General features: G+C 39.9%; 1 protein-coding gene across 1 annotated transcript; it reads right to left on the reverse strand.

Moving 5' to 3' along the window:
• Positions 1–1,215: 1,215 nt before the first annotated feature.
• LOC130915091 (gastrula zinc finger protein XlCGF57.1-like) lies at positions 1,216–17,538 on the reverse strand. The gene is made up of 5 exons (XM_057834824.1): positions 17,293–17,538; positions 16,191–16,440; positions 15,832–15,934; positions 7,710–7,965; positions 1,216–3,129 (listed from the first exon to the last, which is right to left on the reverse strand). Exons 3-5 carry the CDS (start codon positions 15,835–15,837, stop codon positions 1,721–1,723), a joined length of 1,671 nt encoding a protein of 556 aa, XP_057690807.1. The 5' UTR covers positions 15,838–15,934; positions 16,191–16,440; positions 17,293–17,538; the 3' UTR covers positions 1,216–1,720.
• Between the last annotated feature and the right edge of the window lie 799 nt (positions 17,539–18,337).

Consider the following 18,337-nt stretch of genomic DNA (forward strand, 5'->3'; position numbering starts at 1 on the left):
GACAGAGATTGACTGCTGCAATTCGACGAGAAAACTGGGCTCCAAACGACTACCACAGAATATTTAGTAGTCATTTTATATCTGGTAAGATGCATTTAATATATATTTAGAGGGTTTTGGGCTGACAACCACAATTAAGATCATTGCTAGGCTAATCGCCGACAACATACACTCAGACGTGGTGAATGAACTAGCTGAAAATATATAATTATAAGGGGATAATAAGACAGTTGTCATACAATTAATTTACAATTTCACTATTGAGGTCAAAAGCCAAAAAATAAATTCAACTAGGGACAATCTGGAGTAGTGCTATCGCACTTCATATTTATTACATATTTTATATGTATGTAGTGAGAGTGCTATCGCTAAACCATATAAACATTAAAAGCCCGAGCTCCATTGACAAATGACATGATATACATGAGACTTGACAGTGAATGTTAGCAAGAACAAAAGATTTTGAATTGAAAATTTGGTAACTCACCTTCTCGAGCACATGATAGATTCCTGCCGAATTTTCGTGGACGAGGACCTGTTTCACCCAACCAGCAAAGAAGTATTTATAAGCCTCCAAGCTCTTAAAGTTTTTCAAACTTTCGTGAGAATAGGCTGATTTTTTTTGTGGACAAGATAGTTGTAAATATCAGGGTAGCAGATGTCAATCAAAGACGGCGAAGACAGCAGGTCGAAAAACATCGATTTGGGCATCAAATATGGATCTGGCGAATGGATAAACTGAAGCTTTTCCACATAACGCCTTTTATGCAACGCATCCAATGAGTTTACAGCGTCAGATAACACCGGGGCTTCCATGAATTGCTCTATAACTTGCAAAACTAATTGAAAACAATCAGAATAGGTCTAAAAAATACAGACAATATGGCGGTCGGATACAGCGATACGTCATTTTGTGACGTAGGTGAGTAGGGTCTATAGAGCAACTTTGGGATGTGGTGGAATGGGAGATTCGCATCATGGATGTGCAGCCGACAAATCTGCACCAACTGTGTGATGCCATCATGTCAATATGGACCAAACTCTCTGAGGAATGCTTCCAGCACCTTGTTGAATCTATGCCACGAAGAATTGAGGCAGTTCTGAAGGCAAAAGGGGCTCCAACCAGTTACGAGCATGGTGTACCTAATAAGGTGGCCGGTGAGTGTAAATAAGCATTAGAAAGTACAACAGTAAAGAAAAGTGGAAAATAGAATTTAAAGTCGTGACCTCAAACCTTTTGGGAAACACCAGTGTTTTTATATGTCAACGCGACGAAACAAACTAGGATGTGCCATTTAGAACTTGGGAACAAACTATGTTATACATGGTGTTATCTTAGATATTACCACAGGTAAGTGAATCAAGGAAATCTAGACGTTCTCTGGAAAAAAAAAGGATTCTTGTGAAAAAAAGAAAAACCCAAATCACATGTAAAAGTCAATTTTTCGTGCAAATGCTAACACAAACATGAAACTTTCACTCCACATGGGAAAGTTCCCTTCTGCGTAACAGTTTACATAGTTTTCAGTTGTCGTCTAACACCTCCAAATGTAAAACTAGCATTTAAATATGTTATAATGCAATGACAAAATCAAACTACTTAGATACGTGTGTGTGTTCTTGCATGTGTCGTTACATCAAGCTTGTGTGTTCTTTCGTGTTCTTTTAAATTTCCCTCCAGGGTGAACGTTTTACCACAAAATGTGCAGACAAAAAGCTTCTATCCAGTGTGTGTCCACGTGTGTTTTGTTAACTCTTGCTTCGTACAAAATCTTTTATCGCAAAGAGAGCAGACGAAAGGTTTCTCTCCAGTGTGTGTTCTTTTGTGTACATTTAAATTTCCCTTCCGGGTGAATCTTTTACCACAAAATGTGCAGACAAAAGGCTTTTCTCCTGTGTGTATACTTGCGTGTGTTGTAAACGCTTGCTTCGTACAAAATCTTTTACCACAAAATGTACAAAGAAAGCGCTTCTCTTTTGTATGTGTTCTAGTGTGTGTCGTTAAATAAAGCTCGTGTGTTCTTTCGTGTACTTTTAAATTTCCCTTCTGGGTGAATCTTTTGCCACAAAATGTGCAGAAAAAAGGCTTTTCTCCTGTGTGTGTGTGCGTGTGTCTTATTAACTGTTGCTTTGCACGAAATCTTGTATCGCAAAGAGAGCAGGCGAAAGGCTTCTCTCCAGTGTGGGTTCTTGAGTGAACATTTAAATTTCCCTTCTGGGTGAATCCTTTACCACAAAATGTGCAGACAAAAGGCTTTTCTCCTGTGTGTATACTCGCGTGTGTTGTAAACGCTTGCTTCGTATAAAATCTTTTACCACAAAATGTACAAAGAAAGCGCTTCTCTCCAGTATGTGTTCTTGTGTGTGTCGTTAAATTAAGCTCGTGTGTTCTTTCGTGTCGTTTTAAATTTCCCTCCTGGGTGTATCTTTTACCACAAAATGTGCAGATAAAAGGCTTCTCTCCAGTGTGTGTACTCGTGTGTATTGTTAACTCTTGGTTCGTACAAAATCTTTTATCGCAAAGAGAGCAGACGAAAGGCTTCTCTCCAGTGTGTGTTCTTTTGTGTACATTTAAACTTCCCTTCTGGGTGAATCTTTTACCACAAAATGTGCAGACGAAAGGCTTTTCTCCTGTGTGTGTGCGTGTGTGTATGATTAAATATTGCTTGGTGCTGAATGTTGAATCGCAATGTGAGCAGGGAAAAGGTTTCCCACCCGCGCGTTCTTTTCCGTCTCTTTTCAGTGATGACTTTTTTAAGGATTTCGAAGCATCAAAGTCAACATCCTCCTTATCGGTGATATCGTCAGAAGACTGTGATGTTACGTCGTCGCTGTCCGAGAGTGGCGCTAAGAGATCGTCCGGTTGCCATCGTCCCTCACCTTTTGTTGTCAGGTGTTGAAACAAGTTACTTCTCGCTAATTGCGCTGCTCTGCGCTCTTCGCTTGGACCGTCATCCTCTTCACTCTTCCTGCTAAGAGTCATTGGAAACTTGGGGATTTTATCTTCCTGTTCTTTCATGCTGGGGGTCTCTGGCTCCGCCTCCTGTTTAATGTACGGCATCTCCGACTCCTCCTGTTCAACGTGGTGGGGATCGTGCTTCTCTGGGTGAAGGTCTTCCACTGTGACGTCTGCGGGACACAGAATTTTTAAAAAATCATGCTCTTGGGATAGAATGGCTGATATTTCATTTCTGTATAATTTTTCCAGTAGGAATTTGATGGTTTTCTGTCTTGGCGTGGAATATCATCTCACACTATGTGGATTCTGGGCTGTGAAAAAATATCAACTGTGCGAGTGATATACTTTTCAAAGAAAAAGAAACCATCTAAATCCAAACACTGTTGGAAAATTAGTATGTGTGAATATAAAAAACGTATTATCCTAATAGCTTTTGTTACATTTTGTCCAAACAAGCACATTCATAGGCCTGTCCCGATAACAAATTTTAGTCGGCGATGTATTGACTCATAAATTATTGCCGATATGCGATATTATTGCCTGCTTTTTTTTAGCCTATTCAGCCACGGATATAGTGACAATACATCCGAATAAATCATCTATTCAAATGCAATAAATTGTTGTTCTTCTTGACATCTGAAACCACATTTTGATTAAAATTGGACGGACAGATTGAAGAGTGCCATGATGACCCAAATGATTAGCTTGATCCGGACCACAACTTCTACAATAGTATGTTGGATAACCGTAAATACTACACAGCGGACCAGTATAACAACTCCGTGGATGTGGACGGTAAGCTGAAACTTATTAATGGCAGGAGTCTCTACAAGAATTTTGAACACATTAAGGATTATCTACTAAAGATAACAACGGCTCTGACTTATTTGCACAGATATACAGTGGGGAGAACAAGTATTTGATACACTGCCGATTTTGCTGGTTTTCCCACTTGCAAATCATGTAGGGGTCTGTAATTTGTATCATAAGTTCTCTTCAAATGTGAGGGGAGGAATCTAATACAAAAAAACAGAAAATCACGGTGTATAATTTTTAAATAATAAATTTGCATTTAATTACATGAAATAAGTGTTTGATACATAACAAAAATCAAACTTAATATTTGGTACAGAAACCTTTGTTTGCTATTACAGATACCATACGTTTCCTGTAGTCCTTGACAAGGTTTGCACACACTGCAGAAGGGATTTTGGCCCACTCCTCCATGCAGATCTTCTCCAGAGCCTTCAGGGTTCGGGGCTGCTGCCGGGCAACATGGACTTTCAGCTGCCTCCATAGATTTTCTATCGGGTTCAGATCTGGTGACTGGCTAGGTCACTCCAGGACCTTAAGATGCTTCTTACACAGCCACTCTTTAGTTGCCTTGGCTGTGTGCTTTGGGTCGTTGTCATGCTGGAAGACCCAGCCACGACCCATCTTCAGGGCTCTCACTGATGGAAGGAGGTTGTCAGACAAGACCTGGCGATACATAGCCCCATTCATCCTCCCCTCAATACGGTGCAGTCGTCCTGTACCCTTGGCAGAGAAGCAGCCCCAAAAAAATGACGTTTCCTCCTCCTTGTTTCCCGGTTGGGATGGTGTTCTTGGGGTTGTACTCATCCTTCTTTTTCCTCCAAACACGACGAGCCGAGTTTAGACCAAAAAGTTCCATTTTGGTTTCATCCGACCACATGACCTTCTCCCATTGCTCCTCTGGATCATCCAGATGGTAAACTTCAGACGTGTCTGGACATGCACTGGCTTCAGCAGCGGGATCTTGAGTGCGCTGTAGGATTTTAATCAATGACGGCGCAATGTGTTTCCGATGGTTTTCTTCGAGACTGTGGTTCCAGCTCTCTTCAGGTCATGGACCAGGTCCTGCCGTGTAGTTCTGGGCTGATCCCTCACCTTCCTCATGATCAGTGATGCCCCACGAGGTGAGATCTTGCATGGAGCCCCAGAACGAGGCAGATTGGCCATCAACTTGAACTTCTTCCATTTTCTAATAATCGCTCCAACAGTTGTTTACCTTCTCACCAAGCTGCTTGCTTATTTTCCTGTAGCCCATCCCAGCCTTGTGCAGGTCTATTATTTTATCCCTGATGTCCTTACACAGCTCTTTGGTCTTGGCCATTGGGGAGAGGTTGGAGTTTGTTTGTTTGAGCATGTGAACAGGTGTCTTTTATACAGGTAACAAGTTCAAACAGGTGCAGTTACTTCCGGTAATGAGTGGAGAACAGGAGGGGTTCTTAAAAAATAACTAAGAGCTGAAATATTTACTAATTGGTAATGTATCAAATACTTATTTCATGCAGTTAAATACAAATGTATTATTTAAAAATTATACAATGTGATTTTCTGGATTTTTGTATTAGATTCCATCCCTCATAGTTGAAGAGAACTTATGATACAAATTAAAGACCTCTACATGGCTTGCAAGTGGGAAAAGCAGCAAAATCGGCAGTGTATCAAATACTTGGTATCCCTACTGTACATATTATAGTATTATTTCTGAAGTATGTGGGATTAGCTCCAGAAATCGTTATTTATATGACAAATGTGACGTGCTTTTAATTTTGAAATTTTCACCGGAAGTACGTTCGCTAAACTGCTGACAACTTTACATTCCACAAAAAGCACTTTTTGTTATTGTTTGTGCTGTCACTAATAGATATTTTGTTTTCTTCCATTTGCAAATGTTGTTAACCAGCGATTTTTCATATTTGAAGTATCATCTTTTAACAGCAAGTTTGCGTTTTGGAAAAGACTGCCAGTGATTTTCATGCCTGCAGGTGAAAGGCTTCTCTCCATTGTGTGTACTTGTGTGTCTGTTTAAAGTTCCCTTCTCAGTGAATCGTTTACCACAAGCTGTGCAGACTAGAGGCTTTTCTCCAGTGTGTGTTCTTGTGTGATAGTTTAGTAGTCTTTTCTGAGAGAATCTTTTATGGCAAACTGAGCAGGGAAATGGCTTTTCGCCAGTGTGTGTCATTGTGTGTTTCTTTAAACTTCCATTTCCAGCTAACGGTTTACCACAAAATGTGCAAACAAAAGGCTTCTCTCCAGTGTGTGCACTTGTGTGACGCGTTAATTGTCCCTTCTGGGTGAATTTTTACCACAAAATTTGCAGAGAAAAGGCATTTCCCCGGTGTGTGTACGAGTATGTGTTGTTAACGCTTGCTTCCAAGAAAATCTTTTCCCCAGCGTGTGTCCTTGTGTGACTTATTAAAGGGTACGTCATGCCCTGGGAAAATGTTAATATTCCATCATTTATCCATAAATGCATGCCTTTTGTATTCATATCATGCCACTTTGTGTAATTACACACAAGAAAATGAGAGAAATTTGGCTCGATTGTCAAGCTAAAACGACCGGCGCCCGAGATCTGGCACATTGTGTGCGTGACGTCACGACAAGTGAAGAGACTGCCACCGGCCACTAGGGGGGCAGCGCCTGTCTGCATCAATATAATTCCTTCTAGTGAGGGGAGAATTAGCATTGTTTTGAGCTGTTTATGCTGATGCATTGTGTTCGTCCTGCACATATTCCAAGTTCCCTCATCAAGAAACACCCTTCGTTGTCAATAAAAGAGAATTCAGAATTGACAGTGAGGGGTGTTTCTTCAACAAGAAAAAGGCTCAGTGCTTTAATACTGAATGGCGGCGATGATGGCAGACAATTTCGTTTCTAGTTTCAGCAACGAACCCGACGTAGAAGGACGTAACGAATGTTCATCTAATGGTGACGAGGAGAGTTACGAAGCTTTAATCAGTGTTTTAGGTTACCAATTTGAGCCCAAACGAACGCCAATGCAGCGTAATGAAACGGTCATTGAGGGGAGCAATGACACTGATGAAACATCGGCAGCAGATCGTGTGGAAAACACCAATGATTTGTTTTGCATTTCTTTTTGTGAAGCTGATACACCGTGACTGCAAAATAAAGGAATGCATAGAATAATTATCATTTATTGCGCTATCATAGCTTTTCGCTCTGCCAACAGATACAAATATGAATGGGATCAGAGGATTTGTTCTATATATTTTACGAACGATAATCTATACATGTGTCCAGTCCTGTATCCAATGCGTGACATTTTTTTTATTATATAAGTACTCACTCTGACCATTTCGAGCTTGGCTGCTCCCCTCCTTTGCTTAGCTTTAGCCTCCTTTACCAGTCATCGTCCTCTTTCTTGATATCTCGGGACATTTAGGTGGCTGCGCGTGTATGGTCGGCACCGCATCTCCTTTGAGCAGCAATCTTTTAGCAAAACCGGATTTCACTTGTCCATAGTTCGAGAAGCTTTCAGGTGGAAAATAACAGAAAACCGTGCCGGAGGCTGGGTCTAGAAAATTAGCCCTCTTTGCACGGACGAACTTTACCCATTGTCTGCGTAGTCCAGCTTTTCTTTTCGCGTTCAGGAACTCATGGATACTATATTCCGATAAATTTTTACACCACATAGCACAGCAGTTTTGAACCATTCTAGTGATGTTTGGTCAAACAAACCCGAACGCTACTCTCTCGTCGATAAAAAACAATGGCACCTGGCTCCGCCTCGACTGTCAATCACTTGTCGTGACGTCCCCGCCCCATTCGGCTGTTTTCGGAACACTTTCGGAAATGCTCGTCATTTTCGATCTATTTTCGATAATTGCATTTGAGTCAAAGTCTTTATCCTCATCATCACTGTTAAAATCAGAAGAGTGTGACGTTAAGTCGTCACTGTCTGAGAGCGGGGCTAACAAACCGTCAGATTGCGATCGTGCCTCTCCTTTTGTTGTCAGGTGTTGAAATGAGCTGTCACTCGAAGGTTTCGCTACTCCGCTCTCTTTGCTTGGAACTTCGCCTTCTTCACTCGTCACACTGACAGTCATTGGAGACTTGGGGATTTCATCTTCCTGATTTTCTTCTTTAATGTTGGAGGTCTCTGGCTCCTCCTCCTGATTGATGAGGGGATCGTGCTTCTGAGGGCGAAGCGTTTTCATCTTGACGTCCACGGGACACTGGAAATTGAAAAATATCACGTGATTTTCAAAAGTCAAGCTTTGCTCAGTCTCCCGCCGTGATTTTCATGTTGTATATTTTTTTTACCGACACTAAGGCCTTGTTCAGACTGGCAGACAAAATCTGATTTTTAGCCCATCCAAATAAAGGGAGTTTCAAATAATCGCTTATTAGATGCATCGCGATTCGACACGTGACGATTCGATTACGATTCAAAAAGGTTTAAAAACGATGATTTTCCCTAATAACTTTTATGACAGCCGCTCGTAGCGGAACGAAATTCAAGACACGTCAGCCACATACACACACGCACACACAACGTTATGATGGATGCTGCTGGTTACTGAGCGAGAGATTTACTCCTTTTCAAAATAAATGTGTGTATGAGACAGGCATGGACCTGGAGTGAGCGCTTATGTGCGCAAGTAATTTTTTAGAGCAAGAGGGGGAGGAAGATAGTTCGTTGCTGCTTGTCTTTCAGATGTCCAGCAGTGGTTTCAAGTCATGTCAATTGAAAAATGTCCTGAGTGTGTTGGTAAGAGTCTTGTGCGTCTATAAGAGGTGAGTCCACGAACCCTCTTGTATTGTTAAGCTTTTATTGTTGCCGTTTTTGAGATGTTACCAGTTAGCGTCGAGCGCTAAGCTAATTAGCTAATGCGCTTACGTGTATTTCATATGCAGGATGGTAAAACCATGGTTAAGTACAGCAGTAACACTACAAACATGCGAAATAGTACAGAAATACGTGAAAACAAAGTATATTGGTTAAGTCTGATTTTTAATGACACTGTTTCCAGAAAATATGGAATTTATTTGACCCGTGTAAATTTTATTGTATTGCTGAGAGAAATAAGTACTGCCTTAAAAATGGTTAATGTTTTGGCACTCGCTTGTAAAATAAATAAATAAATAAAAAAGCAGCTTAAGGGCAGCTTTTTGTTGTATGGCCATGTTTCCATCGTTCCCGTTGAATCATTAGGATATTTTAAATAAATAATGGACATAAATTTGTTTGGCTACTTTATAAATTAGTAAAGTACAATGCATCGATAATTGTGATACCCGTGATCATCGTCAATACTAGGCCTGAACGATATATCGTTTAAACATCGCCATCGCGATGTGCGCATGCGCAATAGTCCCATCGCAAGGACGTGCGATAGTTTTTTCATTTCATTTTTTTTAATCCACAAACGTTTGTTTTGAGGAAGGAGAGGGAAGGAGAGCGCACAGCTTCTCTTTCCCTCCAGCAAGTCATCGGCTCCTCCCCCTCCTCCTGCGACAGCGGAGTGGAGGGAGGAGGGGCCGAACAGCAGAGCGGAGGGAGGAGGGGCCGTTCTCAAAGTGAAAGCAACCAAGCAACACGTTAAAGTAAGACCGTCTCCAAAAGGAGTTTTGGAAGTATTTTGGCAAGAACAAGACTATAAGGGACAAAAAACAGCCCTGTCGACAGTGCCTCGCCGTGGTTGCCTTAACAAGAAGTAATCTGTCGAACATGTGGTACCATTTAAAACGCAGGTATCTATGCATTCCTGCTACGAGCTTCCCATCAGAGGCTTTTTAGTACAGGTGGGAACATTGTTACGTGCCAACGTTCTTGTCTCAAGCCTGCAATAGTGAATAAACTTGTAGTCTTGGCCAAAAACCTATGAGACCCAGTTGAGAATTGCTGAGCAAGGAAGGTGGACGATATGCAGACAAATACATAACACAGCTGCAGAAATGTCTTTTCTTCTTTTTATTCATGTGACAGCTGTCAGGAAGGCAGGAAATTTGGGAGTTAAAATGGTTCTGTTATTCATCAGTTATTTGCAGTTAATCAGTTCAATTATTTACAAGTTCAATTGAGTTTCTGTTTCTTTTATATTTAAATTTATTGTAAATCGTATTTTTCAAATAACTATATATAGTACTGCTGCACATAAAGTTTTGACACTTAATATTTTTGTTTAAATATTTTTACAACTTTGTTGCCGTTTTGCAGTTTTATATTGTAATAGTTTGTGTAAAATACTCAGGGGACTAATGCACTTGCACTTTTATTAGTCAGATTTAATATTTAAGTTCAAATATGTTGACAACTGTTGTTTTACTGAGGTTATTTATTTATTGTTATAGTTTGTGAACAACTCTTTTGTTTGTCATATTTAATATTTTTGTTCAAATATGTTTACAGTACAACTTTGTTGTTATTTTACAGAAGTTTTTATTTATTGTTATATTTTGTCAAAAACATAGGGGACTAATGCACCTGCTCTTTTATTTATCATTGAATGTATTTGCTGCTGTTGAAGTGTAAAATATTGTGTTCAATAAATGATCTATTTTGTGCAGACATGGCTTCCTGAATCCCTTCATACAGCAATCTTCATCATTCACAAATGAAACAGTATTATATGAATACACTGTGGTCACAGTGTGTCATGTAAAGTATTTCCAAACAGCTATTCAAGTCATCTAGTGAAAATTTCTTTAAAAAAAGATATATATATATATTTTTTTTTAATATCGCAATATAATATCGCAATATATTGCAAACCTAAAAAAAATCGCAACAATAGTTTTTTCCAATATCGTTCAGGCCTAGTCAATACAGTGATAATCGTTCGATAATCGAATCGTAGCACCCTGAATCGTAATCAAATCGAATCGTGGGGTGGCTAAGATGGCACACCCTTAATCCAAATTGTAAAAGGCGTTTCAAACCAGCGGCAGCCTAGTGTGAATGGTATAGCGGCAACCCATTCATTATATATGTGTAACAGGACTTCTCGGCAAAAGTGAGCGGTGGAAAGCAGTCCTGGGCGGAACGGGAAGCTTGACTGAATTTACGCCGAGAGGCGAGGCCCAAAATAGAGCTTTGCTTTTTTACAGAGCACCACCGCGCTGACGTCAACAATGCATCCAACAGCAGAGGGACAGGCGAACTTCTATCAGTTCTATGAGGCTGTTTTGGCAGATGTATACGTGTAGTCCCCGGGTTAGGACCTCCTTGACTTGTGCGATTTCGAATTTATGACGCCGGAGTCTTGTCCGCCATTTGTCACCGGTCTTTTTTTAGTAATATAAACAGTACCATACTGTACCTCACAGTATCCTATATTTTACTTTATTACAGTAATATGACATGTACTGTCCTCACTATAGAGCAGGGCGGTAAACCGAAAATTTACCGTCACCGAAATTCTTCACGATGACAGACGTAATTTTGACCATGTCAGTAAATTCGGTTATTTAATAAAACAATAAAATATAGTCTTTTCATCCCGCTTTGACTCTGTGTTGTTCAGCTATGTTCATTCCCCTTTAAGAAAGCAGACAGTGTGCTTACGTATGGAGTCACATGGTTTTCAGGAAGCCAAACAAACAGAAGCCCGGTAGGCTAACGCTACAAGTAAACGGGATGGAGTCGGGCTTAAGTTAGCTTCGCCAAAGTTTCACCCGACATTAAGTAAACTCTTGGCGGATTAGGGCTTTCGCCCGCTGTCCTCCCTGGCTCTCACGATATCAGGAGAGGATGCTTTCAGTGCTTTCTTCTGGTAGCCAAACCACAGGCTAACGCTAGCGGCTAACAGCGGCTACAAATGAACGTGAAAGAGTCGGATAGCGGCTCTAACGTTGTCGAAACGGCTGAAATTAATGAGTGTACTGGGCACGGACTTCATGTAGAAATCATCATGTCGCGTTATTTGGCATCTCTGTGCGATTTCTCTGAAAGCTTTCATGATGGTAAAGCACTCAGCATAAAGTATAATCCAACAGTGAAGCCCATATACAATATATGACAGTTTAATGACCACAGCTATTTTTCTGTATGTGTTTAGTTTATTTTGCCATCATAAAACCTTAAATGTTTCATTGGCATCAGAGCAATACAGCTTTAATCTGGTTGTGTCTGTGTGGGGGTGCATGTATTAAAAAATGTTTCGGGAAAAAAAAACCAAAAAAAACGAAACCTTGACGTAAACACTTGTGTTGAAAAATTATGTCACAGCAGCCATTATCAAAAAGTTGTCTGAAGTGTACTGTTAAAGCTGCAAGTCATTTGTGTTAGAATGACATGTTTGCACAGTCGTCATATTGATTTTTATAATGTTGTACATTTTTCAAGTCATACAAACTGTTATAAATGTTCACACTAGAATTCTTGTTTACAAGATTTTTTTTAATACTTAATGTTTAGACTGCATGTGCAATTGTTAAATTGAAAGCTGGTTAAATAAATTTAACGAGAAACGGTTAATTTGTATTCCATGCATTGATTCAAATTTTCAAATCATAACAGTCCGCTTGGCCGAATTTATCGTCATTTATCGTTATCGAGGTAAATCTGCTCAATTTATCGTGATACGTACTTAAGGCCATATCGCCCAGCCCTACCTCACTATACGTGAAGTTGTTTAGCTTTACAGAGAGCAAACAAAGTTTTTAACGATGATTGACAGGTTTGTAGCATTGATCTGGTCAGAAATGCCTCGGTAGCTCTACGATCAAAGGCACAAATGTGTTAATCATCGCTAAGCTTTGTACACAGTTTGAAGTGAGCTGTGACAACTCATTCGTTGTCTGAGTGAGACGCTATTCCCGGGAGCGGGAGAGTCAAAGCAAAAAAAAAAAAAAAAAACTTTTTCGGTGTCAGATCGGGACTCCATATCGGCAGATTCTCAAAATGAGGCTCTCTGACTCGGGTGCAAAAAATATGCAATTGGGAAATTCCTAGTATTCATATAATAACATTTAATCCAGGCTAACAGTGTTTATTTGTGAATGATGAAGATATGAAGATTGGTGTTTATAAAAAGAATCCAGGAAGCCATGTCACTGCACAATTGCTGTTTTTATGGAGAACCCTATGCGCACATTGTGATGGCGATGACGAGCGCTCACTCAGACATTTTATCTCAGTGCTAAAACTGTGAAAGCATTCCTTGGAGAAAGACTCATCCAGTCAATGATATAGCCTGCAAATAGCCCAGATCTCAACCCTATTGAAAACCTGTGGTTGAAATTGGAAAAAAATGGTCCACAGCAAGGCTCCAATTGCAAGGATGTTCTGGAAACTGCAATCAAAGAGAGTTGGCACCAAATTGATGAAGAATACTCATCAAGTCCATGCCTCAGAGACTGCAAGCTGTCATAAAAGCCAGAGGTAGGATTACTTAAATACTAGAGACATGTTTTGATTGTTATTTCTATGTTTGTTTCTCATTATTCCATTTTTAAAATATATTTCCCTGTACTTGCTCTATAAAAGTAACATTTACTGACCACCACAATGTTTTTAATTCATTTCTTTTAGTGTTTCTGAATGCTAAAGAGTTGCACTTTTGAACTACCGTATTGGCCCAAATATAAGACGGCCCTGATTATAAGACGACCCCCTCCTTTTCATGACTCAAGTTTGAAAAAAGACTTTTCGAACACCAAATTAATTTTTATACAGAAAATAATTACAGTACATCCAAAACAAATGATTATAACAATAAAATTGAGAGAAAAAGCATGTTATTTTGCTTCATTCAAATCTTAATATCTGAACATTTAAATATATGCAAACTAAATTGCAATCACATTCGTAAATGAATGGCTTCTGGTTTTTGAAATGCAAATAAACAAATCTAGTGCTGACACGATTCATCGATTAACTCGAGTATTCAATTAGAAAAAATATTCGAATTAAATTTGGTTGCTTTGAGTATTCATTTAATTAAAGTGGCGTTGTAATGGTTTATTTTGAAAGTTTACATTTAGTTTATTGATTAGGGTGGATACCAGTGGCCCAGTCTGAACAGTAAGGATGGGAATCCAAATCCGATTCCAATTCGGAACCGGTTCCGAGTGTTTCGAGGCCTCGACATCACAATGAAAAAGCCTTAACAATCCCTTTAACGATTCCTAAAGACGCGTATTGCGTCGTGACGTGTCTTGTTGTCCAGACGCATCAAACTAGCATGGCGCCAAGAGGAAAGAGTGTGAAAATGAAAGGTTACGACGGGTAAGCACGAGCATTGCAGCCATAAACATAACAATGACAGCACGTAGGTTCAAACGCTCGAAAGTGTGTCTTCACTTCACGAGGAAAAATTACAACAAAGCGACTTGCAGTCATTGCAAGGTGGAGATAACTGCATCGGGAGGGAATAGACTGCACTGTCCTCACCGAGACAGCTATACAGCTAGCTAAACTCCGAAATGTCGATACAGAAGACGTTGGTATAATTTGCTGACTTTATTCAACCATCACTTGAAGAGTGAAACTAAAAATAGAAATGAAACAAATCAATTTCGTCCCCGATAACAAACAGGTTTGCATCAACGTAAATCAGCGATGATTAGCTGCTAATAACAGTATGGTTAGCATTCGTTCGCTAGCATTAGCACATCGTTCAAACCACTACACAACTGGATTTAAGTGTCCGATCGCGAGTGGAAACACAACAACACAAAAGATGATACATACAGGCGTTGCCTCTGTAGATATTAACATTAACAAAGAACGTAGGCTCGTAGAAGTGCTTCCCTCTCTCACTTCGCACGCTCACTCGCTTGAATGCGGCATTTCTTCGGGTGCCCAAACTGCGGCCCGCGGCCCAAATACGGACCGCCTCCACATTTGGTCCGGCCATTTTGAATTTTTTTTTTTTTTCTTCAATCGTGTTATTTATTTCCTGGCCTTTTTCCTTGAAGAATTCAGAGCGGGTTATTTGGTTATTATCTATTTAATTAATAGTGTTTTTATTATTAATTATTATTATTATATTATTATTTATATTTTATTTACTTTCATTCCGTGAAGAATCCAGAAAGGGTTATTTGACTGTGGCTTTCTGAAAAACAATAATTTTTTACATTTATGCACTTCTGCAATCGTCACACTTTTTTTGTTACAAACTGACCCCGGCCTTCATCAGAGAAGGGAAAAGTTATGTGGCCCTCACAGGAAAAAGTTTGGGGACCCCTGCTTTAACACATATTGCCAAACGCAGAACAACAACCTATCTCCCAATATATACCAATATTTTTTATTTCTATTAGATAAATGTTTCAGTAAAATGTTACACATTCTTGTGTATTTGCCACTTATTGCCACAGTTAACATTGAGGCTTTGGGCCTCTTTTGATCTCGTTGTGAGTTTGTAAGGTTGTGAGTTCTGATTAAACAAACTCGATGCCAATCAAAACGTTTGTTGTTCTTTTTCCCCAAATTAGAATCGATAAGAGAATCGATAAAGAATCGAATCATTAAGCAATATCGATAATGGAATTGGAATCGTAAAAATCCTATCAATTCCCATCCCTAATGAACAGGCCCGGATCCGATTTGGACACTTTCTAAAACTCGGTGTGAACTGCCAGTCGTAAAAATTGGATTTGAGGACGAAACAGATTGGAATCAGATATGCTTACAGTCTGAACGCAGCCTAAGAACTCTTTAGCTGTAGATGCAGTCAATGCACTTTATTATTAACACCTATCTTTCGTCATCTCTTTCACTGCCATTATTGTTAAGTCATTGACTGCCATTGACGGGCATAAACGTCCATTCAGTTTGAAGGAGGAGGGACGGCAGCGAATGAACGAAACTGCCAGCTTCCCAGTTCATTGGATTGGACATCGACGACTGATGAACTAATTGAAATTCCCAACAGAAGGATGAGAATAGCTTGTTTCGCTGTAGATTATCCTTAAAATCTTCCCTGACCCATATATCAATAATTGTAGTATCGCCATATTGTGAAATTATCCTTCTCGTGAGCTTTGTATGGCAAGTCAGGTAAAGGAATTTTGCTCTACAGTCACAATCACTGATCACGGTCACATCAAATCAAGCATAAAAAGTATAACAACTGATGTTGTGATCTTACCCTCATTTTCTTGTGTTTTTTCAGTCGCTCGTCGTGGCCTGGATTTCCTCACCTGGTCTTCCACGTCTCTACTCTTTAGCTGGATGTTTTTGATTGGGTTGGCCTTTAAAACAAGTCGAAAAGCGTCTCGAAAAATTAAATGTAATCACTCTAATGTTAACCCTTAAAATAAAATTTACAATTCGGAAGTGGCATTTAGCTAAAGCATTCGAAATGCGTTCACGTGTCTTAGCTCGCTAGCTGAGCTAAACAAAACAAAGTTATGTAAACCTGGTAAGCATCAACATAAAGCCAAACGACTTCCACTAAGCTTTGAGATAGGACGTTTTAGGGCACCAGATTCTTACTTCGGTACTTACCCGATGAGAATACTTTGAAGGAGCTCGTTAGGTGAGTAGGGAAAACGAAAGAACGGCAAGTCCCGGTTAAGTCTAGAGAGAGTGCTTCCGGAGCAGTGGTTCACTGAAAACATTGACTCTAGCGCCCTCTAACGGTAGCCGTCATTGCTGGAGTATTAACAGACCTTAGTAGCAGGCTTGCAGCCCAGCATCAATCAATGTAGACTGAGGCTTGATGTCTGCAATGAAACTTGAAGCATGTGATGGCAGTCTGCAGAAAAATGATTGAATCAAACAGATATGATGATGTGAAGTATGTTAATGAAAAGTGCACCCTTAAAGAACCAGCATCTAGATTAGGCAACTATTATGAAGTCCAAAGTGCAATGCATTGTGCAAACAAAAGAAATAGTACATTCCTTGTATGGATCCCAAATGAGTAGGTTATCATATATATATACATCATGGCTAGATCATTGTATATCAACAGTGGATGCTCACACGTCACTGGCACAGATGGAAATTCTATATAACATGTCTACCTCAGATCACATCCCTGTGAAGATGGTTATAAGTTTTGCTAATGTCCCGAATACTGTTAAAGCGAAGAGAAATTTTAACCCAGATCTGGTAGTCTGATCTTCTCTTTCCAATGATGACATTACTTCCTATACTTCCGACACCGATGTACTGCTGAGCAACTTAAATCTGCCCAAGCAAGCAGTCATGTGTAGAAACAATAACTGCTGTGATCCCAATCATAAAACAGATGTCATGGAAATGTATAATCACATTGTGTCAGCACTACTTGCTGCCAGTAAACCCCTTAGTACACATAGGAGGAGGAGTAGAATTAGGCCTGGCTGGAACACTTATGTCGCTGAATTTTATGCAGAAGCCTGTGAAGCTACCAAAGCCTGGGCTTCGGCAGGTAGACCCAGGCAGGGCCCCATATTTGAATATAAGAAGTGTACGAATGCAAAATATAAATACGCACTACGGTACATCAAAAAGAACGAACAAACATTGAGGGCAGACTCCATGGCCAAGAAGTTATCTTGTAACAACACTAAAGCCTTTTGGAAGGAGGTGAGGCTTGCAACTAATTGCAAACCCTGCTTACCTTGCTCGATTGATGGCTTCTCGGGAGCTAATGCAATAGCTGCTTTCTGGCAACAGCATTACGAAAATCTTTTTAACTGTGTACTAACGGAACGCTGTCAAGTGAACAATGTTGAAGAGGTGTGCTCAATTAAGACCCATGAGGTCTTTCACGTCATTAAAAACTTATCAGTTAATAGGTCCACAGGTATGGATTCTATATCTGTCGAACATCTTATGCATGCTAGTCCGAGGCTAGTTCCACTTCTTGCACTCTGCTTTACTTCCTTTATGGTTCACGGTTGTCTTCCTGACTCTATGATGTCGGTGATGCTGGTCCCTGTCATCAAGGATAAAGCAGGGCAAGTAAGCAGCTCGGACAATTACAGACCTATCGCCCTTGCTAGTGTTCTCTCTAAAGTATTTGAACTCCTCATGCTGGAGAGAGTTAGTACATTAATAAACTCTTCAGATAACCAGTTTGGCTTTAAACCTAGGCATGGCACAGACATGTGTATTTATGTTTTAAAAGAATTGATCAACACCTATTTGAGGAAAAACTCGTCTATGTTTATGTGTTTTCTAGACGCTTCCAAAGCCTTTGATCGTGTAAATCACGGGAAGTTGTTTAGGAAATTAAGCCAAGCGGGGGTTCCCAATGACATCATAAGAATTCTTTTATATTGGTACACTCATCAAACTATGCAGGTTAAGTGGGACGGCTGTATGTCTGCCCCCTTCCAAGTTACCAATGGGGTCAGACAGGGGAGCATTTTGTCTCCAATTTTATTCAATTTTTATATGAATGACCTGTCAAAACTATTAAATAAGTGTAGAAATGGCTGCATGGTTGGTGGCTCGGTGGTCAACCATCTAATGTATGCAGATGATTGTGTGCTACTTAGCCCAAGCTCAGCAGGTCTACAGCAGCTACTCAATGTGTGTTCCGGGTATGGGGAGTTACACAACATTAAATACAATGAATCAAAGAGTGTCATTATGATTTTAAGAACCAAAGAGGACAAACGGTTGGTTTTCCCTAATTTTAAGTTGTCTGGTCAAGTTTT

Source organism: Corythoichthys intestinalis, chromosome 1 (assembly GCF_030265065.1).
Source record: "Corythoichthys intestinalis isolate RoL2023-P3 chromosome 1, ASM3026506v1, whole genome shotgun sequence".
Lineage (NCBI taxonomy): Eukaryota > Metazoa > Chordata > Actinopteri > Syngnathiformes > Syngnathidae > Corythoichthys > Corythoichthys intestinalis.